This window comes from Raphanus sativus, chromosome 4, assembly GCF_000801105.2.
Source record: "Raphanus sativus cultivar WK10039 chromosome 4, ASM80110v3, whole genome shotgun sequence".
In the NCBI taxonomy this organism is placed as follows: Eukaryota; Viridiplantae; Streptophyta; class Magnoliopsida; order Brassicales; family Brassicaceae; genus Raphanus; species Raphanus sativus.
In genome coordinates this window covers 10,009,694-10,033,736 of record NC_079514.1, presented here as the reverse complement: position 1 = coordinate 10,033,736, position 24,043 = coordinate 10,009,694, and the positions used below count along the sequence as shown (strand labels likewise).

General features: G+C 33.9%; 4 protein-coding genes across 4 annotated transcripts; 2 read left to right on the top strand and 2 right to left on the bottom strand.

The window, feature by feature from the left end:
• The first annotated feature begins 4,555 nt into the window (after positions 1-4,555).
• On the top strand, positions 4,556-5,060 carry LOC108852692 (uncharacterized). Its single transcript, XM_018626189.2, has one exon. It carries the CDS (start codon positions 4,688-4,690, stop codon positions 4,898-4,900), a length of 213 nt encoding a protein of 70 aa, XP_018481691.1. The 5' UTR covers positions 4,556-4,687; the 3' UTR covers positions 4,901-5,060.
• Positions 5,061-5,707: 647 nt separating this feature from the next.
• Positions 5,708-11,088, top strand: LOC108850223 (uncharacterized). The gene is made up of 4 exons (XM_057007947.1): positions 5,708-6,641; positions 6,699-7,195; positions 7,563-10,805; positions 10,906-11,088. The coding sequence occupies exons 1-4, from the start codon at positions 5,708-5,710 to the stop codon at positions 11,086-11,088; spliced, it is 4,857 nt and encodes a 1,618-aa protein (XP_056863927.1).
• A 2,636-nt stretch (positions 11,089-13,724) lies between these two features.
• On the bottom strand, positions 13,725-14,720 carry LOC108850222 (putative F-box protein PP2-B12; the record flags this gene model as incomplete). Its single annotated transcript, XM_018623790.1, is given in 3 exon segments — positions 13,725-14,070; positions 14,309-14,427; positions 14,502-14,720. Coding segments are annotated over 3 exon segments (684 nt in total), but the record flags the coding sequence as incomplete, so codon positions are not given.
• A 545-nt stretch (positions 14,721-15,265) lies between these two features.
• On the bottom strand, positions 15,266-23,732 carry LOC108848689 (protein DOWNY MILDEW RESISTANCE 6). The gene is made up of 4 exons (XM_018622113.2): positions 23,455-23,732; positions 22,843-23,090; positions 16,445-16,769; positions 15,266-16,005 (listed from the first exon to the last, which is right to left on the bottom strand). The coding sequence occupies exons 1-4, from the start codon at positions 23,650-23,652 to the stop codon at positions 15,751-15,753; spliced, it is 1,026 nt and encodes a 341-aa protein (XP_018477615.1). The 5' UTR covers positions 23,653-23,732; the 3' UTR covers positions 15,266-15,750.
• Positions 23,733-24,043: the final 311 nt, after the last annotated feature.

Here is a 24,043-nt window from a genome sequence, read left to right as displayed (position 1 = left end):
AAATAGAAGTGCCAGGTTTCAACCATTGGAATGCGATGAAGACGTGAAACGTTACCAGATGGAAGCAAAAAGTAGATGCATGTGCTCACAGTTCTGTCCACCTTGACTATGCACAGATTCAGACAAAACAAAGAGAAAAAGGATCAAACTTTCGAGATGATCTGTAATAATAAAACACAGCAAGAGATTAAGAAATGAAAAATGTTGCTGAATGAACAATTTGTGTGACCTGGGATTCAGCTTCTTCACGGATGATGGTGTATGGAATCCCGAAATCAGCCAAGTACTGCTCAGCCTTCCTCTTCCAAAAATACAGAAAATTTTGACATGAAGCAAAAACAACTTTCAAATATTAAGTGATTTAGTGCCGTCATGTGGAGTTTATACAAATAGAGATGATATGGACCTTTGTGAAAGCCACGTTAGCGGTTTTAACCCATTCGGTATCACTGCCGTTCCCCAAAACCAAACCTGCAGCTGTAGATCATTGTTCTCAATGACTTTTCCTACTTTGCTTAAATTGTAAACAAGATCCTGCAAATACCCTGTAACACACACACCAAACGCTTTTAGGTGAATAAACCACTTAATAACACCATGCAGTAGCTTCAAAGTTTGTAACTTTCTTCTAAACACAACCCAAAATTGCAATTTTCTAATCAACAACACGTAGACACAAACATAACAAGCACCAGAATGAGAGCTTGAGGCTGTCGACGGTTCTGATTGCTCTGTTTGTTTGAGTGAGTTTGAAGAGAATGAGAGCTTGAGGCTGTTGCCGAAGTGTAATCAAGCGTTTCACCTCTCTGGCGCGCTTTTGTCACTGGAGTAAATCTGATAGCGTCCCTAACCAATCAAACGCCATTCATCCGATCGCGACGGAGATTGTTAATTGCGGCGGAGGAGCGACGGAGGTTCGTTTAACTGCGGCTGAGTACAATCCCCAAATTAACGATTCGGTCGCCGTCGTCGTCGGAGATCTGGAAATCGAATTGCGATCACAACCACCGGAGGAGCAAACGAAGGATGAAGAAACACCACCAAACTACAAAACAAAGAACAGAACACCTCTCCTCTCTCCTCTCTCCTCTCTCCTCTCTCCTCTCATTTGTCTACACGTGTTCACTAAAGACCGTCCCTTATTTCTCCTAATTAACAGACGTTTCTTATGCTAATATGTATTTTTGATTTTATTTTAAATCAAAATTAACCTAAGAAACTCACTAAAACCGTGCGATAATAATGCTCTAAGTCATGCAGTTCATGGGAGCTATTACTATAGTGACGTGGATGATACGATGACCTGGGCCATGGATCAGAAAGCCCACGAGAGGGTTAAGCGGAAAAGAAAACTGAAAGTGGCAAGATTTCCTCTACAATTTTGGGCCAGAGCGAATGGTTCCTATATGTGTTATCTTTTTGTCTTAGGTTAAGAACTTCTCTGGAATCAAAACATCAGTTTTTTCCACAGTGGATGATGTAATTAGGACGAGTGTCACCGTGGTTCATTTACTAATATGTAATCCCCTCAATAATCTGTTTTTTCTACTCTGGTTATTAGTAAATGAACCACGGCTAATGAGGGGATTAGAGTTAATTAACAGTGATTTCGTCTTCTTTTTTAGTTGGAAATAAGAAATGCATGAGATATGTCATATGAATTGTGATTAATTGTAGGAACATATTAGTTGTGTTACAGCTGTGTCTAACTCATAACCAAACCTTCCATGTATTCTTGTTACTACCATAAAGTCTTAAGTAATAAAATTATATTATATATATTTTTTTTTTTTTTTAAAAAAATTATATTTTTATTTTTAATCATTTATATATCAAATTTGTTAAATAAAATATACCAAAAGAAAAATTAATATGCGATATATAACTTTTCCCAAGATGCAGCATAGGCAAAAAAGCTGTGTAAACTATAGTTTAAAACGAAGGTGATTATTCATCACTTGAGACTTTGAGAGCATTCGAGTATAAGGATATGATCTGAAACGATTGGATTGGACAAGAGGATTTTCAATAAAGCCAATGGCCCTTATCTATCCACCAACACAAACCATTATAGTTTCAAAAAAAAAAACACAAACCATTATAAGAATATCAAATATGTTATTAAAAAACAAATTGTGCGCAAATATTATGTCCATCGGTTTCCCAACAACTCGGAAACCCCATTATTTTTAATTAGAATAATTAAAAACTCATAATTCAAATACAAATCTTAGCAAATAGAATTAATCAAAAACAAGTAGGCCTTATATAGATAATTATATAAGTTATTAACTCCCTGAGTTTATGTAATAGACTTGTTAGTTTTTACTTTTTACCATTAAAAGTGTCTATTGTATTCATTTTTGGGTAACTAAGAAGTTTGGTTCATAGTCTTAGTTGAAGTTGCTTGTGCCTATCGGTTTCTTCGCCAACAATTAGAGCTGAAGTGTATCTATTAGCCAAACTTGACAAATAAACTCATGATTTCTCAACTTACGGCTACTTTTAGAATTTCAGATTTGACTCATTTTCACTCTTAAATTTCAAAGGTAGGTACACGCAGGATGTCTTTGATTTTCCTAGGGTCTACAAGCATACAAGTCGTTGGACTAACTATTAACAATTATTTATAGTTCCACTTTCACTGATATTGGCATTATCTTAGCCAATTTTCAAAAAAAAATATTGGCATTATCTTGGTAACATTAGACCGTCCTAAAGAAGTGACTACTAGTGAATAAAACACATTCCTTAATTAGCCTTAGCTCCCATGTTTTGATCGTCCTAATGTAAGAGACAGAGAGTGCACTCTAAACACGTCGTTATTCACACACACACACATATACCCCTAGCACCCAGAAAATGTTCCAACAAAATTTAGAATCTTCTAAAAGCGTCAGTGTTAACATATTGATTCTATTGCTCAAATCAACATGTCACATTCATACTCTTTGGATTTTAATATCTGATTCCTGCAATTCCAGCTTCATTCGCCATTCTTACTTCTAGCAACTTCAGCCCATCCCACCATCTTTGTCACATATAGGTCTCATGAACATCATCATAGGTTTTCCATAAGATTTTGTATTAAAAACTACCATTTAATTTTTGAAAAGAACATGTTATCGTCCATTTCTTACACATAGTTTTTGTATGAGATATTTCTGGCGAAAATCATGTGACCTCAACTACAATAGAGTGGGAAATGGCCATTTCATACCCAACATAATACGATATATTTAATTTATACCCGACTTATATGGCCGTGCCAAAACATACTTGAACTTATATGGCTGTGCCAAAACATACCCAACTTATTTTTTTTTTTGACAAAATCATACATCAGTCGCCACATCAGCTGCGGCACATCAGCTGCCATGTCATCTATTTTTACTCGCGTGGATGCAACGTCAGCTAATTTTGCTAACAAATATGCCATGTATATAATTTAAAAAAAAACTAAATAATTTTGTTATGAAAATAAATTTTTAGAAAATATAGTTTTTATTTTTTATTATTTAGTAAAATTAAAAAAATAATTAATTAATTAAATTCTAATCTTATATAAGAGATTTCGATCATATCAAAAATCGTCCTTATAAGAATTATATATGTATTTTAATGATTTAAATCCAATGCAAGTGTTGCAGACGTGTTATTCTTGATTAATCATAGTTATGTTAATCTAAAAATTTTGATGTAAATAATATATCCATGATTAATAAAGCGTAAAATGAATCATGTTACGATTTATTAATCATGGGTATGTTATTTATATTTAATCTAATTTTTTAACTGTAAATAACATACCCATGATTAAAAAAGTGTAAAAATAAATTATGTTACGTTTTATTAATCAAGTGTAAAAATAAATCATGTTATGCTTTATTAATCATGGGTATATTATTTACATTTAAAAAATGTAGATTAACACAATCATGATTAATCAAGAGTAATACGTCTGCAATACTAGCATTGGATTTGAATCATTACAATACATATATAACTCTTATAAGAACGATTTTTGATAGGATCGAAATATTTACGAATATATCTCTTATATAAGATTAAAATTTAATTAATTAACTAATTTTTGTTAATTTTACTAAATAATAAAAAATTATAAAATTTTACATTTTCTTAAATTTATTTTATAACAAAATTATTTAGTTAAAAAAAGTTATACACATGGCATCTTCGTCAGCAAAATTTGCTGATGTTACATTCACGCGAACAAAAGTAGATGACATGTCAGCTGATGTGGCGACTGATGTATGATTTTGCCAAAAATTTATAAGTTGGGTATGTTTTGGCATGATCATATAACTTCATGTATGTTTTGGCACGACCATATAAGTCGGGTATGAATTGAACATATCGCGATATGTTATGTATGAAATGGCCGTTTTCCCACAATAGAGTACATAAAGAGAAAAGTATAATTTTTTTTAATTAAATTCAATAGAAGTCGGTAGATCTTACGGCTACAATAATTTATGCTCAGAACCTACCATAATTTATTGCCATCAGCTTCAGAACCATTCTCTATAAATACCATTCCGCGTGTCCTAATTAAAATCTAAACCACATTGTCTTTGTCTTTCAAGTTACAAAAAGGTTATAACAGATTAGTTTTATTAACAAGACATCGAAAAGAAAATTATAATCAGACCATCTTCAAAACGTCATGATAACAGTAGCAATTGCCGCCGAGTTGCTTGAAGAATACACATTGGCGCTAGTTCGCATCACCGCCACACTCCTCCCTCCACCACCAACAAGTCGCCGTCGAAGGGTGCGGGCTCCCACTAGCCGTGGCCAAGCTGATTCTTCCTTGCCTCGCAGCGACGTCTCCCCATCTTGCGCTCCAAACTACGACGCGTTTGTCCTAAATTTCTGAGTTCTTTTTACTTTGTCTAGGCGAAAAGATTTTCGAATTTTCTTCTTCTTGGTTGTAGTTTCGAAACATATGCATGCTTGTGTTATGCAATTGTAACTTCGTATTTTTTCCTGAGTTGATGTTTTTCTACAATGATAAATAAAAAAAATTCAGAGAACCATTTACATTTATTTTGTAACGTTGAAAAGTATACCAACTATTAGAGGGTTCAAAAAATCCATGTATCATTGACGGTAGACACTCTAGATAACTAAGGAGACATCTTGAAAAAGCGTATGGAATAAATTGTAAGGTCAAATACTTAATTGTCTGTTGAATTTTGTTTATATCAGAAATTTTTTATTTATATTTGGTTAGATAATTGATACTATATTATTCAGCACCATAGAAAGTATGTGGATTGAATTGAAAAGTGTGTATGACGTTCAATGAACTTCGTCACCCAAAACTCACCATGATATTTTGATAATGAGAGATTAACTAACCGCAACCATTTAGTTTTGTTTTTTTCTTATGATAAAGAGTATTATTGCGGGAAAAAAGAGTATTATTGCGGATTTGTTTTATTATAAAATAATAACAATTCGGGGTTTCTACTCTTTTTTTTTTCTTTTGGGTGGAAAAAGAAACCCTTCAAACCAACATGATTAAGAAGGGGACCGAATCACATGACAGTTCATTGAAAAACAATGATCATTCAAACGTCAAGAGAAGTCTTGTGTGACGAACTGAGAAAGAGTGTGTTGAAAATTGTGAAAGTTAAGAGTCACGTAAAAAAAAGCCAATCTCTCTCTGACACGTTCCCCAATGAAATCTGCTTGGAAGATCCCCGGCATCGTTTCCGACCTCAACCCTCCGACGTTCACCTCCAGTGAGCTTCCCCCGCCTCTTCCCGTCCCTCCTGACCCGCCTGACCCAAACCCTTCCCTCTCTCCGATCATTTTCCCTCCCCTTTCCTCTGCTTCTGCAACTGGTTCCAAATCCTCTCTTAGGAATGGTCCCCAAACCCCTCCTCTTACCTTCTCTTATGTGTTACCAGTAAACTGTACTTCAGTAGACCCTCCTGCTAGTTCATTTCCCCTCCAAACTGATTCAATAGGCATTTTGTCTGTTAGATCTGAAACTACTGTTCATGTAACAGTTGCAGAAACCCCTTTTAGTAACCAACATGTAACCTTAACAGCCACTCATCTCCCTCTCTCCTTGCCTGTACAACCAGAATCAGCTCATCCCAAATCCCTACTTGCGACCCCACCTGAGCCCACCCCCTCGTCCTCCGTTCCTGATGCTTCAAACCGTCCCTATCAGGCCTCTCAGCCTCCCTCCCTGGTGGAAAGAATCCGTTTATCTGAAGACATAACACTTCAGCGGCTTGCTCCTGTTTCTCTTTCTGCGTCGGGACGGCCTCGTGTGCGTATCTCAGATGATATTTTCCAGATTGGTGCAAACCTTCACAAGGATTTTATTGTTTGTTACTACAATGGAAAAGCTCCTCCTTTTAATCAGATACAAAGTGTACTTACCCATATGTGGGGCAGAGGGAAGAGACTTGAACTCCACAACAATCCTCTCAACCGCTCCACCACTGTCAGGATTCCTTGTGACTTCTTGAGAGAGAAGATCTTGGACAAATGTATCTGGTATGTAGGAGAGACAATGTTCCACACGGCTCCTTTCTCAGAAGCGCACTCAGCATCAACCCCATCTCTGAAAGCCATAAAAATCTGGGCTCATCTCACTGGTGTTTCCCTAGACTTGCGACATCAGAAAGGCTTGAGCTTGGTTGCATGACTTATAGGAGAACCGAAAGAGACGGATGACTTCACGAAAAACCTTGTGAGCTTAACTCTGTCTCATGTGAAAGTTGAAGTTGACCTCACAAAACTTCTACCATCTGTTGTCGAATTTGAAAGAGATAGTGGAGAAGTAGTTGAAGTGTTGGTTCACTATCCTTGGGTTCCTTCAACATGTAGCCACTACAAAGAACTAGGACACGTGGTCAGGAACTGTCTCACCTACACCCTTCCTCCGCCCCTTGTGCCTCCTGCTGATCAAACTAAGGCTCAAGGAAAAAAACCTTTAAACCCTGAAACAAACCCCTCCTCCTCCTCCCACCCAACTCGAAAGCAAACCACTAATAAAAAACCAAACTCAAAAATGCCTTCCCAGAAATATGTCCTTGTTCTAGGGAATAAATTATCAACTTTGTCAACCACCAACCCTACTGATTCCTTCTCCACTCCTCCCACCACTTCTGCAATGCAAGTAGACTTACCTGAGAAAAATTTATCTACAGTTAGCTCAAACCTTTGTTTTTCCCCTTCAACAGTCCAGCGTCCATCTCTCAAAAGATGCCGTTCCTCTCCTACTCTCTCCCCTCCGAGCTCCTCAAATCCCAACCCTTTTGTTCCCCCTGTTCCTTCATCCTTTTTTTCCCTTTCCAGTCCAATCCACCTCCTAAACTTCTTCTCCCACCAGCCACCCTGCAAAATAACCCACCTCCCATCACCCCTCCCTCCTCAAAAAACCTTTCGCCCGTAGCTTCTAAGTCCTCTTCGCCTAAACTCTTAGCCACAAAAAATTTTTGTTCTGACCAGGAATCCATCTCTCATGGTGGTGACCCTCCCCCTCTTTTATAATGAGTGTTAAACTCTTTTTTTAGAACCTCCGTGGTCTGAATGACCCGGTTAAACATCGGCCTTTTTCTTCTTGGCTTCTTACCTATAAGCCTCTTTTTGGTGCGCTTCTTGAAACTCATATAAAGGAACTATCTCTGGCTCCCATTATGTCCAAAATATGTCACAACTGGAACTATGTCTCAAATCACTCCTCAGATGAAGATGGAAGGATAGTACTGATCTGGAAAGACCCGCTAAGGCTACAGGTTGTGAAACAGAGCAGAAAATCGATGACCTGTACCTTTACTCTCCCTAACCAGCAGCCTATATATTTCACCTCTGTCTATGCGGCGAATACAAATGAGGAAATGATAGACCTGTGGGCGGAACTGATACAGCTTCACTCTACCCTAGACCTTCAAACCAATCAGTGGATTATAGGTGGTGACTTTAACCATATTATCTATCCTACAGAGCATTCTTATCCTACTATTGTAGTTCCTGATTCACTCATGTATCAACTACAAGATTGCTTTACTCACTGTGGGGTTTTTGATCTGAGATACAATGGTCCTTCTCACACTTGGACAAACCACCAGCCTGATTCACCGATAGGAAAAAAACTAGACCGTCTTCTTGTGAACCACCCCGTCATCTCTTCCCACCCCCATGCCTTTGTCTCATTCCTTCCCCCGCTTTTCTCAGACCACTCTCCCTGTTTACTGGACCTAGCTTACTCCCTTCCCACAGCCGAAACCAAGCCCTTTAAATTCCAAAATTACCTCACTAAACACCCAAACTTTCTGGAGGTCATATCACGTGCGTGGGTTGAGGCCGGAAACATTTGCACGAATCTGACACAGCTTTGTTGGAAGCTGAAAAACATCAAGAGTGATTTAAAAACTTTAAACAGAGAGAATTACTCAAACATTCAAGAGAGAGTTACTAACGCTTACAGTTTGCTTCAATCTGTGCAGGTTCAGGCTCTATATTCCCCCACTCCTCTTCTGTTCCAACAAGAGAGAGACCTTCACCAGAGGTGGTTGTTCCTAAGACTAATTGAAGAGAGCTACTTAAGGCAAAAATCACGAATCAACTGGCTAAGTGAGGGAGATTTCAACACTACCTTCTTTCACCGCATGTGTCAAGTTTGGGAAAGCTACAATGCCATACGCTATTTCCTCTATAGCTCTGGTACACTTATTACTGATCCACAGGAGATGAGCGACCTGGCGGTGGCGCATTTCAGATCGATCGTGGGTCCGCTCAACTACCTGAGGCCTGGAGTCTGGTCCTCTCACTCGTGGTTCTCTGACCTTATTCCCTTCAGATGTACCCTGCAACAATCACAACTCATGCTACCAGTCCCTACTGCAGATGCAATTAGAGCGTTGTTCTTCAAGCTAAATCCAAATAAAGCCCCGGGGCCTGACGGGTTAACATCTGGGTTCTTTAAAGCAAGCTGGGAAACTATTGGAACGGAGGTGGTGGATTCGATTCAGAATTTCTTCATCACTGGTTTCCTACCTACTTCTACAAACGCCACTATTCTATCAATGGTGCCCAAATTCCCAAGAGCTACAAAAATCTCGGATTTCAGACCTATTGCCTGTTTAAATACGGTGTACAAGGTGATTTCCAGGTTATTGGTTGCGAGGTTAAAGCCCATACTGGAAGACCTAATCCTACCATGTCAGACTGCATTTGTCAAAGGGCGCTTGTTGGTGGAAAATACAGTCCTAGCAGGGGAATTGGTTCATGGATATCACAAAAATAAAGGGCCACCAAGAATTACCATAAAAGTAGACATCGCGAAGGCTTTTGATACTCTCTCTTGGGAATTCCTCTTCACTTGCCTTGACACCCTGAACTTGCCTCGCCATTTCATCACTCTGCTCAAGGCTTGCGTCTGCAAAACAAGTTTCATGGTTGGTTATAATGGCATGGTGAATGGTTATTTCAAAGGGAAAAGAGGGCTGCGACAGGGAGATCCTTTCTCTCCCTATCTATTTGTTATAGCCATGAATTGTCTCTCTTTTATGCTTAACTCTGCAGCTACTAAGGAGAAAATCAAATACCATGCGAATTGCAAGAAGTTGAAGATGACGCACCTTTCTTTTGCGGATGATCTCCTCATTTTTATTGACGGCTCCATAGAATCCCTGCAACAGGTCTTGCATGTTCTTAAAGAATTTGAGCAGAGATCGAGACTTGCTATTAGCATGCAGAAAACTAGCTTCTACGCCTCACGTATCCCTGCCCAAGTCATTGACACAATCCAAGCCTCCACGGGCATGTTATGCGGGGAGCTTCCGGTCAGATACTTAGGAGTCCCTCTCAACTCGAGGAAACTGACCCTTGTCACCTGTGAGCCCCTGATCCATCAAATCAAAAAGAGACTCTCATCATGGTCAGTAAAATCACTTTCTTTTGCTGGAAGACTTTTACTCATAAAAACAGTGATAGCCGGGATCACTACCTTTTGGTGTGCTGCTTTTATTCTCCCCAAAGCATGTGTGAAAAGGATTAACTCCTTGTGTAGTGTGTTTTTGTGGAGAGGGGATATTGAAAGTCATAACACTGCTAGAGTGTCTTGGGAGACAGTCGTCTTGACCAAGAAGCAGGGAGTGCTTGGTGTAAAAGATTTGCAGACATGGAACAAGGCGTGCTGTTTAAAGTTGATATGGCTACTCTTCTTCAAGTCTGGCTCGGTATGGGTGGCGTGGTTCAAAGAGGTGATACTCAAAGGGTCGATACACAACTACTGGACAACTAAACCTAAGGCATCGTTCTCTTGGCTCGCAAATAAGCTTATAAAGCTCAAAGATGAAGTCTTCCCGCTCATCAAGGTTCGTTTGGAGAATGGCCTGTCTGCAAGGTTTTGGTTTGATAATTGGTCGCCGTTTGAAAGATTGGCTACCTATCTCAACTTCGCTGGATCAAGACTGGGCATCCCACTATCTGCTACGGTGGCTTCGCTGCATAGGAACGGCTCCTGGCATCTTCCACCTGCAAGATCAGAGCAACAAACTCAACTTCAGATTCATTTAACAACTGTTAATCTATCTTCAGATTCTGACTACTTTGAATGGGAGATTGGTGGCAAAGTCTCTGATACCTACTCAACAGGGGATGTCTATACTTACTTAAGAGGTGTGGTAAATGAAGTAGACTGGGCAGAAGTGGTTTGGAACTCCTACGGGATCCCTCGTCACAACTTCCATACGTGGCTTGTGCTCCTCGATAGGTGCCCGACAAGAGATCGAATGCTTCAGTGGGGATTAAGTGTTTCTCCGCTTTGTCTCCTTTGCAATGCTGCCCCTGAGAGTCGAAATCATCTCTACTTTGAATGTAATTTTGCTTTTGATTTATGGAGTATAAGTGCAGGGCGATGTGGCTACTCACCGAATAGATCATGGCATCACACTTTCTCACAGCTTCGGACCTTGCCGTCGGGCCGATCTTCAAGACCACAGAAACTCCTCCTCCTCCTCGCTTGGCAGTCCACGATCTATTGATTATGGAATGAGAGGAATGCTCGGCTTCACTCCAACACCTTCCGTTCAATAGATCCCATCTTCAAAACCATTGATTTGCAGATAAGAAACAGAACGCAAAGCTTCAGAGCAACTAATCCGGAACTCTCCTCTCAACTGCTGCAAGCTTGGGTTCGTCTTGTTTGATTCGTTGCAGACTGATCACCTCTTCGGTTTCTCCGACAAAACAACCATCTCTCTTTCTTTTGGTCATATGGGCCTAACTAGTTCCTAATTATGAGTTTCACTAAATGGGTTTGTAATATACTTAAGCCTAATGGGTTTGTTAACTTTTTCTTTTTCTTTTGCAATTAAATTGAAAGCCAAGATTCAAAAAAAAGAAAATTGTGAATGTTCTTTTGGCTTTTGAAAGCCTGTGTTAAAAAAAAAAAGTTATTTGGCTCTTGTGCATGTGTTTATTCGGCACTATAGGCTATTACAACAAACAACATAGAATTATTGCTATATACACTACTCGTCTGTTTCCTAAAAGCCAAGGACCGCTCATGCCTTCCTTAGTTCCTTATCATTCTGTTTCTTCGCTTTTTTATGCGTATTAGCTTCAGCACGATCCCAAGATTCATCCTCAATTAATCTTGAAAGCGTTCATTCACGAGATCAGTCAAATATTCTACTCAAAATTTCATTCGCTAGTGTCCGTGTTAGCAAATTCTTGGAGGTCAAACTGTCGTTGCTTGCAGTGTTATGCTGCAATCTTGCGAATATGAGAAGCTGTCACAGTTAAGAGAATCCGCCCTTTTGCTAAACACTGGATTAATAAAACAGTCATCAATGCTTATAGTTATAACCAGTAGTTCAATAATCCAACGGATGTAAGTCTGCTGACTTCGTCAAAACTGCATTTGCGCTTTTGTCAAGGTTGCAATAAATGGGCCTACATATTAAATATGAATAGAAGATAAGGATTGGGCCTGATGAAAAGTCCACAAAAACAAGATACTATCAGTTAAGGGTCAAGTTAAGGTTCTGTTATAAAACAGACTATGGGCTGTTGAGGCTTTTAGTTAGTTTAAAGTTCTCACCGTCAATATTTTGCCAATCAGGCTTTACCAATGTTCTAAAAATCGATAGACGGTGGTTAGGCGTCTAACCAAAAATTATTATTTAAGCGGGTGTCTAGACCAATTTTTTGAATGCCTAGTATATTTGAAAAAATCAGATTAACACAACCGTTTCACTCAGTACCCGATTTACCGACCGCCTATACCAACTTTTAGAACACTGGGCTTTAGTGACTTTTATCAATCCTTAAACCCTAAAGCCATCTACTATATTAATTTAGGGTCCTAAAATTTATCTACCATTTAGAAGTTGTCATTTAAATTTAGACCCTCTCTAGAATAGTAGGTGTTTGGCTACTTAAGTCTGTTTGGTTCCTTAAATATATCAACATGACTAACAACTTAATTTAAACCAACATAAATACACATTATAAATGGTTTAACTAATGGACTTTGGAAAATTATTAAAATTGTGTTGCTTTACAAATAAAAGGCCATACGATTATGTAAACCAATTTATATTAGACCTTATAAATATTGGGTTTTAACCAACTAACATAGTATTTGAAACTTAAAAATAAAAAACTAAATAATATATCCACAAACAATATTATTAATAAAAAATACATTATTTTTTGTGGAATTAAAGTTTATTTGATTTTTTCGTTTTCTCAGTAATAATTAAAAGCATTGTCTAAATATTTTACCTATAAATTTTGAATCTCACACATATTAACGTTTATATACAGTATAAACTCTTTGAATTAATACTCTATAAATTAATATACACTAACTTTTTTATAAATATTATAATTTTATAGTCCCAACATGGAATTTTTGGTTCAATATATTATATCGATAAATTAATAACCTCTATAAATTAAAAAAATTTATAGTTTTGGTGTAGTCCCAACATTATTAATTTATAGAGGTTTCACTGTACAAGTTTTAGTTTTAAAAAATGTGTATATTTTATAACCAAAACAATATTATTCAAAAACTATATATATAAAAAATTATTGTTTTTTATAATTTGTATATTCTAATCTTGGTAACAATTAGAAAGGTTTGTTTAAATAATTTCCGCCCTTGAAAAGGGCGGGTAAATATCTAGTTTTTATTATTTTCCTCTTTTGTTATGTATGTGGTTTTTATAGTTTTAGGTTTTTTCTAAAACCACTGACAGTTTTTTTAAACCTAAAGTTTCCAAAGTATTTTTTTCTAGTAAAGTCACAGCCATCACAGTTGCAAACAACACAGTTTCTTCACTACTTTTTTTCTCCTTGTCTTGACTACTCATTACATTACTGCTATAAAACCTGAGACAAGATAGACTTACCATCAGCGAAAGCCTATTAATTCTAGATTCTATGGTAAAGATTGCGAGCTAGAGTCTCACCAAGATGTATCCTAGAAAGATAGGAGAAACTCATTCTGCTTTCAATCCGCATTGGATTCAGTTTTAGTTATTACGTGACAGAATAATCAACATTTATTCAGTCAAGTTACAAATCAAGAACATGGACCATCTATGATTACAAACTAGCAAGAGAAGTCAACAACATCAACAACATGTCCATACATTGCAATAAAGTTTCACTTCTTTTTATTACACAACAAACTAGAATTTACTCGTGAGCTGCGTTACTTAATCGCACAACACTCATTTAGGTCTAATCTCGATCCCTTGGACAATGACTCCGCCTTTCTAGCCACCTTCTCTAGTCTCCAAGACGCTCATCTCGAGCTCCTCCGCATCGAAGCCGACATAGTACTCACCAAGTTTAATCTCCAACCACCCATCTTCTCGCATTCTAGACTCAAGAAACGCTCTTCTATCATTACAAAGACCGGTTCTTGTGGACCCAAACCTAGTCTCCAGTGGCTGGGACCTAAATATTTCTCCTTCTTTAGAAACAAGGTAAGCTCCATAAACGCTGCCTTTGGACCTGTCAAACCAACATACCATTAGAAGTGCTGCAACTTCTCCAAACCTGTCACAGACTAATCAAAGTCAACACCAAGAAGCTTTGGATTACAAGAATCATAAAATATAAAGATGAAATCGGCAATAAACAATTTGAGTAGTCACTTTATGAATTTTTTTTTTAAAAAAAAATTGTTTTGGTAAAACAAATTGGAAGCATATATATATACTAGCTCTTAAATTTTTGGATTTAAAACCAATGTTTTACTTAGCTATGCCACTATCGGTTCAGGAAAGAGTTTAACCTTGAGTCTGGAATCGAAATCCATGACCAGCACTCAGGAGAATTAACCCAAACGATCTCTAGTTTCCTTGATGGTAACATCCAACATTTCTTCCCGCTTCTCTTCTCCATCCAAAAGATCTAAATCAAGATTTTCAAACAATCAATTTCAAGAAACGACACATTGAAAAACAGAGGAGATTGTGTAAACTTACCGTCCTGGCGTCATCAATGAGAAGAGGAGACTCACAAAAACGGAGGAAGAGCTGCTTATAGGAAACTCTAGACAAAGAATGATCAATCACCAGACGCAGATCAGAGGGAAGAAATCTCTCTCACGCGGCGTCGGAATCAGCGGCAGAGCGAAGAAACTTGGAGACGGCGGAGATACGGCAGGCGTCGTGGGGGCTGGTGAAAGAAATCACGGCCGCTATGCATTAAACTTAGAAAATTATCTCCATTCTCATTACATAATGTTTCAAAAAAAGGGGAATTGATTACAAATAAAGCTTGTAGACTTATTACTTGTATCTCACGTGAAAAAGGCTTATAATAAGTTATAACTTCTATTTTTTGGTTCCTTTCAAAGCTTTGGCGCCTGGTCTTAATATGAGCCATCGTTTTAATTTGGGACTATGATTTTTTTTTTTTTTGGTATCTCAAAGTAAGATAAAGGAGACAAAGGAAATAGGGAGGAGAACAAACACAGAAAATGCTAAATATATTTTTTTGATGAACACAAATAATTTTATTTAAAATCTCAAGTTGTTATGTTACAACATAATCAAACAGGTGATTAGGTTTCTGAGACACAGAAAGACATAGAGCTCATAACTGATCTCTTTTATGTAAGTAGTACATCAGTTTTTGGACACCGTGTATAAGGTAACAAATTGTTTAACACACACGTAAAATATGCCCATAATAGTTGTAAATTGTATATCAAGAGATTTATCACTATCAATCTGGCTAGATGTCATAAATCAACTGAAAGATGGGTAAGTGGATATATATGTGTATGCTTCGATAAGACTAGAATCTAATAAGAATAAAAGGCTGAAAAAATGAGGCTTGCATTCGAACTTAGGATATTGAGCAAAAAATAACTCCACTTAGACCACAAGACTAAGATATTTTTGGAAAATTAGACCCCAAAATATTTTGGAAAATTAAGGCCCAAAATATTTTATAGTATCGAAGCTCTGAAGTCCATACTTCCTTAACTTCTTCCCAGAGGACGGGGCCCAAAAGTGAACCCAAGACATAAGGGGGTGTAGCATATGCCTCACCCTATTTTGTTTTTTTCGTCGATAACTAGTGCTAAGTTTAGTCAGCTAAATCTACAATAACTTTTGAGTTATAAGAAAATAGCTTTGTGCCACACACACTAAAACTCATTTTGGATCCGCTCCTGGCCGAACCTGCTACTACACATACAAAGAGACACATATGTATGTATAGTATCTAGTCGTTTAGAAAGTTCTCAAGGCAATGTTCTTGGTCCAGATTCCTACTCCAAAACTTCTTGTAGTACTCTGCGTAAGTGTAGTCTCTGTATATTGGCTTAGTCTCGTCCTCTTCAGTTTCCCACAAGGGCTTTGCCGGGCTTATGACAGCGCAGTCAGCTGGGCACAGAAATGATGCAACCGATAGTCTCGGTTTTTCGGTGTTTGTTACTGCTCGATGCCAAACACTTTTGTATATTCCGTTACTCAATGCCTGAAATTGCATATTTAAGTAAGGTTGGTCTAACCGTTTATATAGGAGATAAATTATATGTGTATCATGCGGACAGCAAGTCGGATTTCGAACTTCTAAGTGAATCAAATAAAATCCAAAACCAACAAATATTATGTAATCATATTTTGATAACAATTAATTGATTTAGATATATACTATAAGATTTATATAAGTTCTATGTATATTTGTTAGACATTACACAACTGTATCTCATTTATTAGTAAACTATCTAGTACTTCTTTAATTTTCATTTTCAGATGTCCCAGTTTCCCCCCTAAATATTAACGATTAAACTCTAAAGTCCAAAGACTTCCTCTTACCTATACTTTGGACCAGACCTACACTTAATTAAGATCTTAATTCATATATCCCAACACTTGAAGAAGAACATTTTGATAGATTTTACTATCTCAGTTACCTGGAACTGGTCACCAATGTTGATGACAAAAGCATCAGGATGAGGATTAACGGCGAACCACTGACCGTCAATCAAGATCTGCAGACCACAAACGGTAGCATCTTGGAGAAGAATGGTGAGGGCATTTGGGTCGGTATGAGCAGGTAAACCATAAGTGAGCTCAGGCTCCGGACATGGAGGATAATAGTTGACTGCCATGTGTTGACCTTGTTCACCAAGAACTTTCCTCATGTGATATTTTTCTAAGCCCAAGCTCTCTGATATCAGTTCCTCTATTATAAATCCCAGTTCTCTTACTTCTGCACTATATCTACTCACAACTTCCCTGCAAAGTGCACACACACAGTTAGCTACTCAAACGTTCAACGAATTCACTTTTTAAACATGATACAAATGTTTATTTAAATATATGAAATTACATTATCTTGAGTAAATGTTTTGTTTTTGGGATGAATTCATTTGTATGCATTGAAGTTCATCTCTATTAGAAGTACACTTTAAAAATACCCCTTAGTTTTTAGTATTGTTTACAATGGTATGCCATTGAATATTTAATTAATTTTCTTATATTAATGTTTGTCTTTTTCAGTTATTTAATGTGTTTTCTAAATATTCTTTGTCTCTTTCTGTTTAATTAATGCATTTCCAAAATTGAATTATATTTAATGTGTATTACCTTTTATGATTTTTTTTTTCTGTTTAGTTAATACAATTCCAAAATCGAATTCAAAATAAATTAGTTTGGCAACAATAATTAATATACCTAACTTATATTATTCATTGTTTTTCTTCCTATTTTCTTATATGTGTGTGTGTGTGTTTGGAAATAATTAATAAACATATCTTTAAATATTTAATGAACAATATATTTTTAAATATATAATTATATTTTTATTATTTATTAGTAATAACTAAAAATAAAAGTCACATTAAAATAATCATTTATATAATATATAAATATATTATGTCACGTATATTTTACCACAATGTAAGTTCTGTACGATAAATGTTGAAAATTTAAAATATATAGTACCATATATTTTAAATAATATATACAACAATTTATTATACATTATCATAAATTTTGATCCATAAAAAATTAAAATACATTTGTGCGGATATATGAGATCATATTCTAAAAGTATGGATGTACAATTGATGGGTTATAGAACAAAATAAAATTACTTAATATAAATTATAAATTATTATGTTTAAAAATGTCATATAAACAATTATTTAATCGGGTAAATTTTAAAAATATATATTATCACTTATATAGATAAATACTTATTACTAATTTATATCACATTCCTAGCTTTTTTAACTAATTAAAATGTTCAAAAAAATCTATAGTTCTTGAAAATTTTGCTAACGTAATTTAAAATATTTTCACAATGCATACATCTTCTCTATTTTGAAAACTATTGATACAACTATACAATTGAATATTCTATGGAATAAATTGTCTATAATATTTTTATTTTTTTCAAATGTTATAACTAATGTATCAATTTTAATACCAAACTAACTCATATTTGTATATTTTTCTACTTTTAATTCAAAAAAATTATTTTCTAGATATTTTATACATAAATATAACTATACAAATATTTTATTTGTTTATATGATCTAATTATACACATGTTTGATTTGGTTATATGATGTCCAATAAATATTGATCATATAATTTACTGTAGAACGTAAAAATGTTATTAGATGTAATTAGGCACATTGTTATTTTAAATATGTTATATTAGTAAACACATTTCAAACCATATATAATATATAGTATAAACAAAGAAAAAAATGAAAATTGACATCCGCTCGGTCGAGCGGGTCAAAATCTAGTGATATTATGTAATCAGTCAATACTATTAAAACTTGATCATTTATGCTCTTAATGGAAAACACAATATTATCTAAATTATTCTTACTTTTACAAAGAATTTATAATTCTCATTAATGACATTTTTTTTCTGGACTAAAAATATACTTAAACATTAATTTAATTCACTGCATACATGACCCATTTAAAAAATATATTCCAACAATCATAAATTTAAGTATTTTTAATAGGCCTAAATCTACTGTATACTTTTCAATAAAAGAAATAAATTATCTACATTAAAAAATTTAATAGTATTGTGTGTATTTAAAATATCAAAATATTAATATTTAATCGCAATTATATATATAAGTTGAATCCAAACTATTTACAAACAAATTATTAGTATATGTAGAAGTTATGTTTAACATTTATAGTTAACTCAGGTATATTAAATTTAATAATAATTTTAATTTCAAAACTCACAAGTCTAACCTTAAATAATTATTACAAAACCTATAAATCAAATTGCATAACATAAATACAATGAATTTATTTTATATGAAAAATCAAATAGTTTATTCAATTTTGTATATTATTCAGAAGTATATGAGAAGTTTTATCAAAAAAATTTAAAATGTTATCAGATTCTTTTAGTTTTTTACTGGATCAACTGATGTGAGTTCACAGGTTAATAACATGTTTCTAAGTTTATCAGATTTTTAATTAATGAGTTTTACTAAATCAAAGGTAGATTATATATGGTCATCAAGTTTACTGGTTCGAGCACAGATCCAGACTGAGTATGAAAATATTCTTATATCTTAATTCAACTATAAACCATATATGAATCCCCACTAAAATAAGTGAATTAATGTACAAAAATATAATCATTTTTTACACCGTTTAAATGTAGATGAACTATATTAATCGTTAGCATCCAGTTTCAGTTCGACTATTTTGGTTTTAGAAAATTTAAACAATTTAGGTATTTACAAAAATTTACTTTGGTTTCAATTGAATTGTTTTAGTTTTTGGTTCGGTTTAGATAGCAAAATTTGGGACTCGACTGATATCCTAAAAAGTCGTGTCCAATTCTGTTCTAGTTTGATTATAATTTTTGGGTAATTTTTTTATTATAGGAAGAATATCGAAAATTTTGGGGTTTTCAGTTTAAATATCTAATAATTCGGATCATTTGGATAAAAAATATCAGAAAATTTGCATATTATTCAATATTTCAAATAAAATAACATTTGAGTAATTTAGTTTATAAATGATATTTAAGATATTTGGTTGTTTAGAAATTAAATATAATAAAAAATAAAACCGAATCAAAAATTAAATAGTTACCCAATTTTTCAAGATACAAATTATATAATTAATATTATCAAAAATTAAATAGTTACCCAATTTTTCAAGATACAAATTATATAATTAAAATATTAATTATATAATTTGTATCTTGAAAAATTGGGTAACTATTTAATTTTTGATTCGGTTTTATTTTTTATTCCAGAGATATATGATCTGTTCCATTATTTATGAAATTTGGTTTAGTTTTGATTTCATTTTTTTCATTTGGTACAACTCGATTCTTCGAATTTGAATAAATGTGTTTGGAGTTATACAATATCTTATATACAATTCATTTTTCTAATTTCAAAATAGATTTTTGGTTTGAAATCACGGATCGATATACAGTCCATAATTGATGTGTTCTGTATTTATGCAGCGTGGTGATGTGTAAACAAGTCTATATTCTTAATGATATTAAAGAAATCAATATGTTCATCAATATCTAGTAAGTTGAAGCAAATGTGGAAACTATCTTGTAGTATTTTTCTTAACTTATAATAAAAATCAAACCGGATAATCGGGATATAAGATTGGATTACACATTCGATCTGAACAAAATTTTCCAAAACTACAGATCGCTAAGACTAATTTCACCTGCCCACTAAAGCATACACGTTTGCTAATCCATTTTTATATTCTTTAAAGTCAGAAGCCGTTCTCTAGTATTTAGTTCCTATGTCATAACTAAAATGCGATGAATGAGAATAGGATTAAAAAGTTCGAACTAAAAATATTAAATTCACTATGAAGGCGGGTTTTGTCTGTGTTGACTGACTTTTCTTTTTTTTTGGACTGACTCTTAAAGTTGCGACAGTTAAGATGGAAATTTGTCGGATATCTCAGTTTGATTTGTACTTTCTTTTGTAGAGTTTCGAAGTTGCGAAGATCATGTGAGATTGTTGCACAAAGAAAAAAGATAGTGTGGATTTTGCTTCAAATCTCCGCTTGTCCTTTTTTCACCAACATATCTTTATCGAATCTTGTTTGTTTATATACAACAATATTTTAGTTTTTACTTGTAGAGTTGTAGTTGTATAAATACATGGTCTCTCTATGTATTATACAGTGGCAGACACACGTTGTTTTGACATCAGCTCTATTCATTAATTCATGGTTTAAACCATGGTCGGCCGAAACAATTCACATAGTTCTATAGAATAAAGTATGTTGACCACTCCTTATAATTAGCCCAACAGCCACATGCATACATAGGTATATAAGTATAAATTATGCAATCTAACCATGTGATCACATGGGGAACAGAATCAGAAAACATAAATCAAATGGGACCGCAAGTTATTTATCTTTTACCTATCAAATATATATTTTTTAAAAAGACTAGTTTGAAGAAAAACAAAAACAGTTGACTTGACTCGGATGAAAATCAAATTTTGTTTCTTTAAAATCCTAAAAAAAAATCATATGAATATAATATGCTCTATTTTTACAAGATTTAAACATAAGCTGGCAGATAATAGAAATTCTCAAAAACAAAAATCCCATCTTCCAAAAAAAAAAAACCCCCAAAAAGTAACTAAAATCACAATAAAAACACAACAAACTAAAACGGTAAAACCATATACACAAAAGCATAGGAAAAATGCATAAAACCTCCCAAATTATAGAATTCCAATATGCTCTTCATAAAAAGAAAATTAATATTCTGGTGATATAAATTGGGCATATGCGTGTTTATTTTAAAAACGTTATTAGAGCATCTACAAAAAACATTCTATAACTTCATATTTGAAGTTTTTTGTTCTCCAAAATAAAACTTTAAAACTCAAATTTGAAATTTTTAGTAGTGAAATTTCAAATATAGAGTCTCACTACTCAAAACTTCAAATTTAAAGTTTCACCATTTTATTTGCATTTTGGTTCTTACAGTTACATATTACACTTTATGATTCTTAGTTATTTTGTTGTTTATCATTTTAATCTTTAAAAAAAAATCATATCTTATAATATTTCATATTTGTTTTCACAAATTTTAGTTTTACACATAAAACTAAATATAAACCTTAAAATAAAAATTTTTAAGGTTTAAAAATATTTTTAGACTTAAAATATAAAGTTTAAAAACATCTTTAAACTTCAAATATGAAGTTTTGAAAACTTCAAAATATAGTGTCTTTTTATTGTAGTTTAATATTTAGTTATGTATTTATATTTATAATTTATATATTTACTGTAAGATTTATTAATTAATATTAATGTGATATTTTTATATATGTGGTAGTTATTTATAAGTTTTATAGATTTATATTAGTTATAACAAATATATGTACCATAGTGTAAAATACAAATAATTTTAAAATTAGATTTGAAGTTTTCCTTTTAGAGAAAAACACATTAAAACTTCAAATTTAGAGTTTTGATAACTCTAAAATAAAGAGTCATTTTAGAGATGCTATTACGCAATATGATATGAGATAAAGTGTCTGACATTAAGAAATTTTTCTGCTATAAATACATCCAACGAGAGGTAGCCATGCTTGCGTTAGGTTTGTTTTGTTGTGTGTTCTTAATACATCTCTAACTCCATTATATTTTTCACTGTAAAATAGAGTTTAGTGTAAAAATACTCTAATGATACTCTATTTCTCACTCTATAATAGAGTAAAAAACAAGTTTACTCTAAATATAGAGTAAGTTGTTTTTTTTGTTTATCACTCTATATTTTATTCTAAAATAAAGTATCAGTGGAACAAACTCAATCTCTATTATAGAAAATCACGACGCTCAAGATATAGCAACGAAGATCTTGCTCACTCATATTGATTTCTTGATAGGCATCCTAGGTGCATTTAACTATTTGGTTTCATTAATAGTTTTACAATATAATATGATATCTCCATATATAGAAGGACCAAATAAAAAGAAATTAGAATCTATTAAGATAGATTTTTCAAATAATTATGTAAGTCTACTTACGGCCTAAATTAGTTTTATCATAAGTCTATTTTTGGCAATCCCTGACATATCAGAAATCACCAATTGTATAAACCACGACGCATACTCATATATCATACTACCTGACAATTCCTTTTACCTATTTAAAACATGAATACTGATTATATTTTTTGACAATAGACCAATACAAAAATCAATAGATGAGAAACTAGAAATATTCGAGAAAGAAAATGAAAATCTAATATTAGAAGTAAATTATATATAATGTATTTTGCAAAGTAGAAGTGAGTTAAGTGCTTACTTGAAAGAAGGAGGGTTTGAAGGCCACTCATGGACATACTTGCTGATAGGATAACAATGGAGTCTAAGATAGTCTCTCCAATTGTTGACCTCTTCTTTTTTCACATTGAAGCTCGTTGATAATCTCGTCGTCTTCGTTGGATCGTCCGAGTACAACTTCATTTTTTCCTCTATAGACATGCTAAAGAACTCGTTCGCAACACTCAGCATTCCATCAATTGTTTCTTTGCCAACTCTGTGATTTATGACCTAGATCCATCGAAAGACTACAAAGTTATTAACTATAACATATGAATATTTAGCTATATATAAGTTGTGCTTTGTGTCCAGCGGTTAGTGAATATAAGTTCCAATGAAAAAAATACTAGTTAAATTATAAATTTGGGAATTTGGCTTTGAGTGGTTATTATTACATACGACGCGGACAAAGCATACAGTACTTTATTTCCGGTGTAACCAATAATAAAAAGAATCGTTATGTGTCATATACCTTATCAGGTACATATGTTTTTTTTTTCAGGTACATAAGTTCATATTCAGATACATGTTTTCTTTAGTTTATTTAAAAGTTCATGTACTTCACCAAAACGTTATGTGTGTATATAATGACTACCTGAAAAAACCCGAATCGGGAGCAAGCTTGGTGGATTTGTTGGACGAGCCGAGATCGATCTGTGGAAGATAGATCGATGAGAGGGAAATTTTCAAGTGGAGAGACATCGGAGAGATGTGGACGGTCGGAGAGTGGCCGAACATAGTTTTCTGGTAAAGTAGTGTGACGAGAACCGGTGGATATTAGCTTTGCTGCCATATATGCTGATATCAGAAAGTAAAGAAGTATAAAGGAAAAGAGATAAAGGAACGATGACTTTGTGTATGTATGCGATGCGCATTGTGTGTTCTATATATAAACAAGCTATGTATATTATTCAAGGGATTAATTAATTTAATTCATAGTCCACCGAATCTATAATTGTATGAGGTGGGGTTTAACCTCGGGGTTTCGAAAAATAACAAATGCTGTTTTTAATCATGGGAATATAATAATATACGATCGAAGTTTTTAAATCCTTGGTATATTATCTTGTCCAAGGTAACTTAAAAAAAATAAACGAACCATATGCAAAATTGAAATTATATTCTTCAGCGTAGCTTTATACCATATACTGTATGTACATTTCTGTCACCTTCTTCAATAGTAG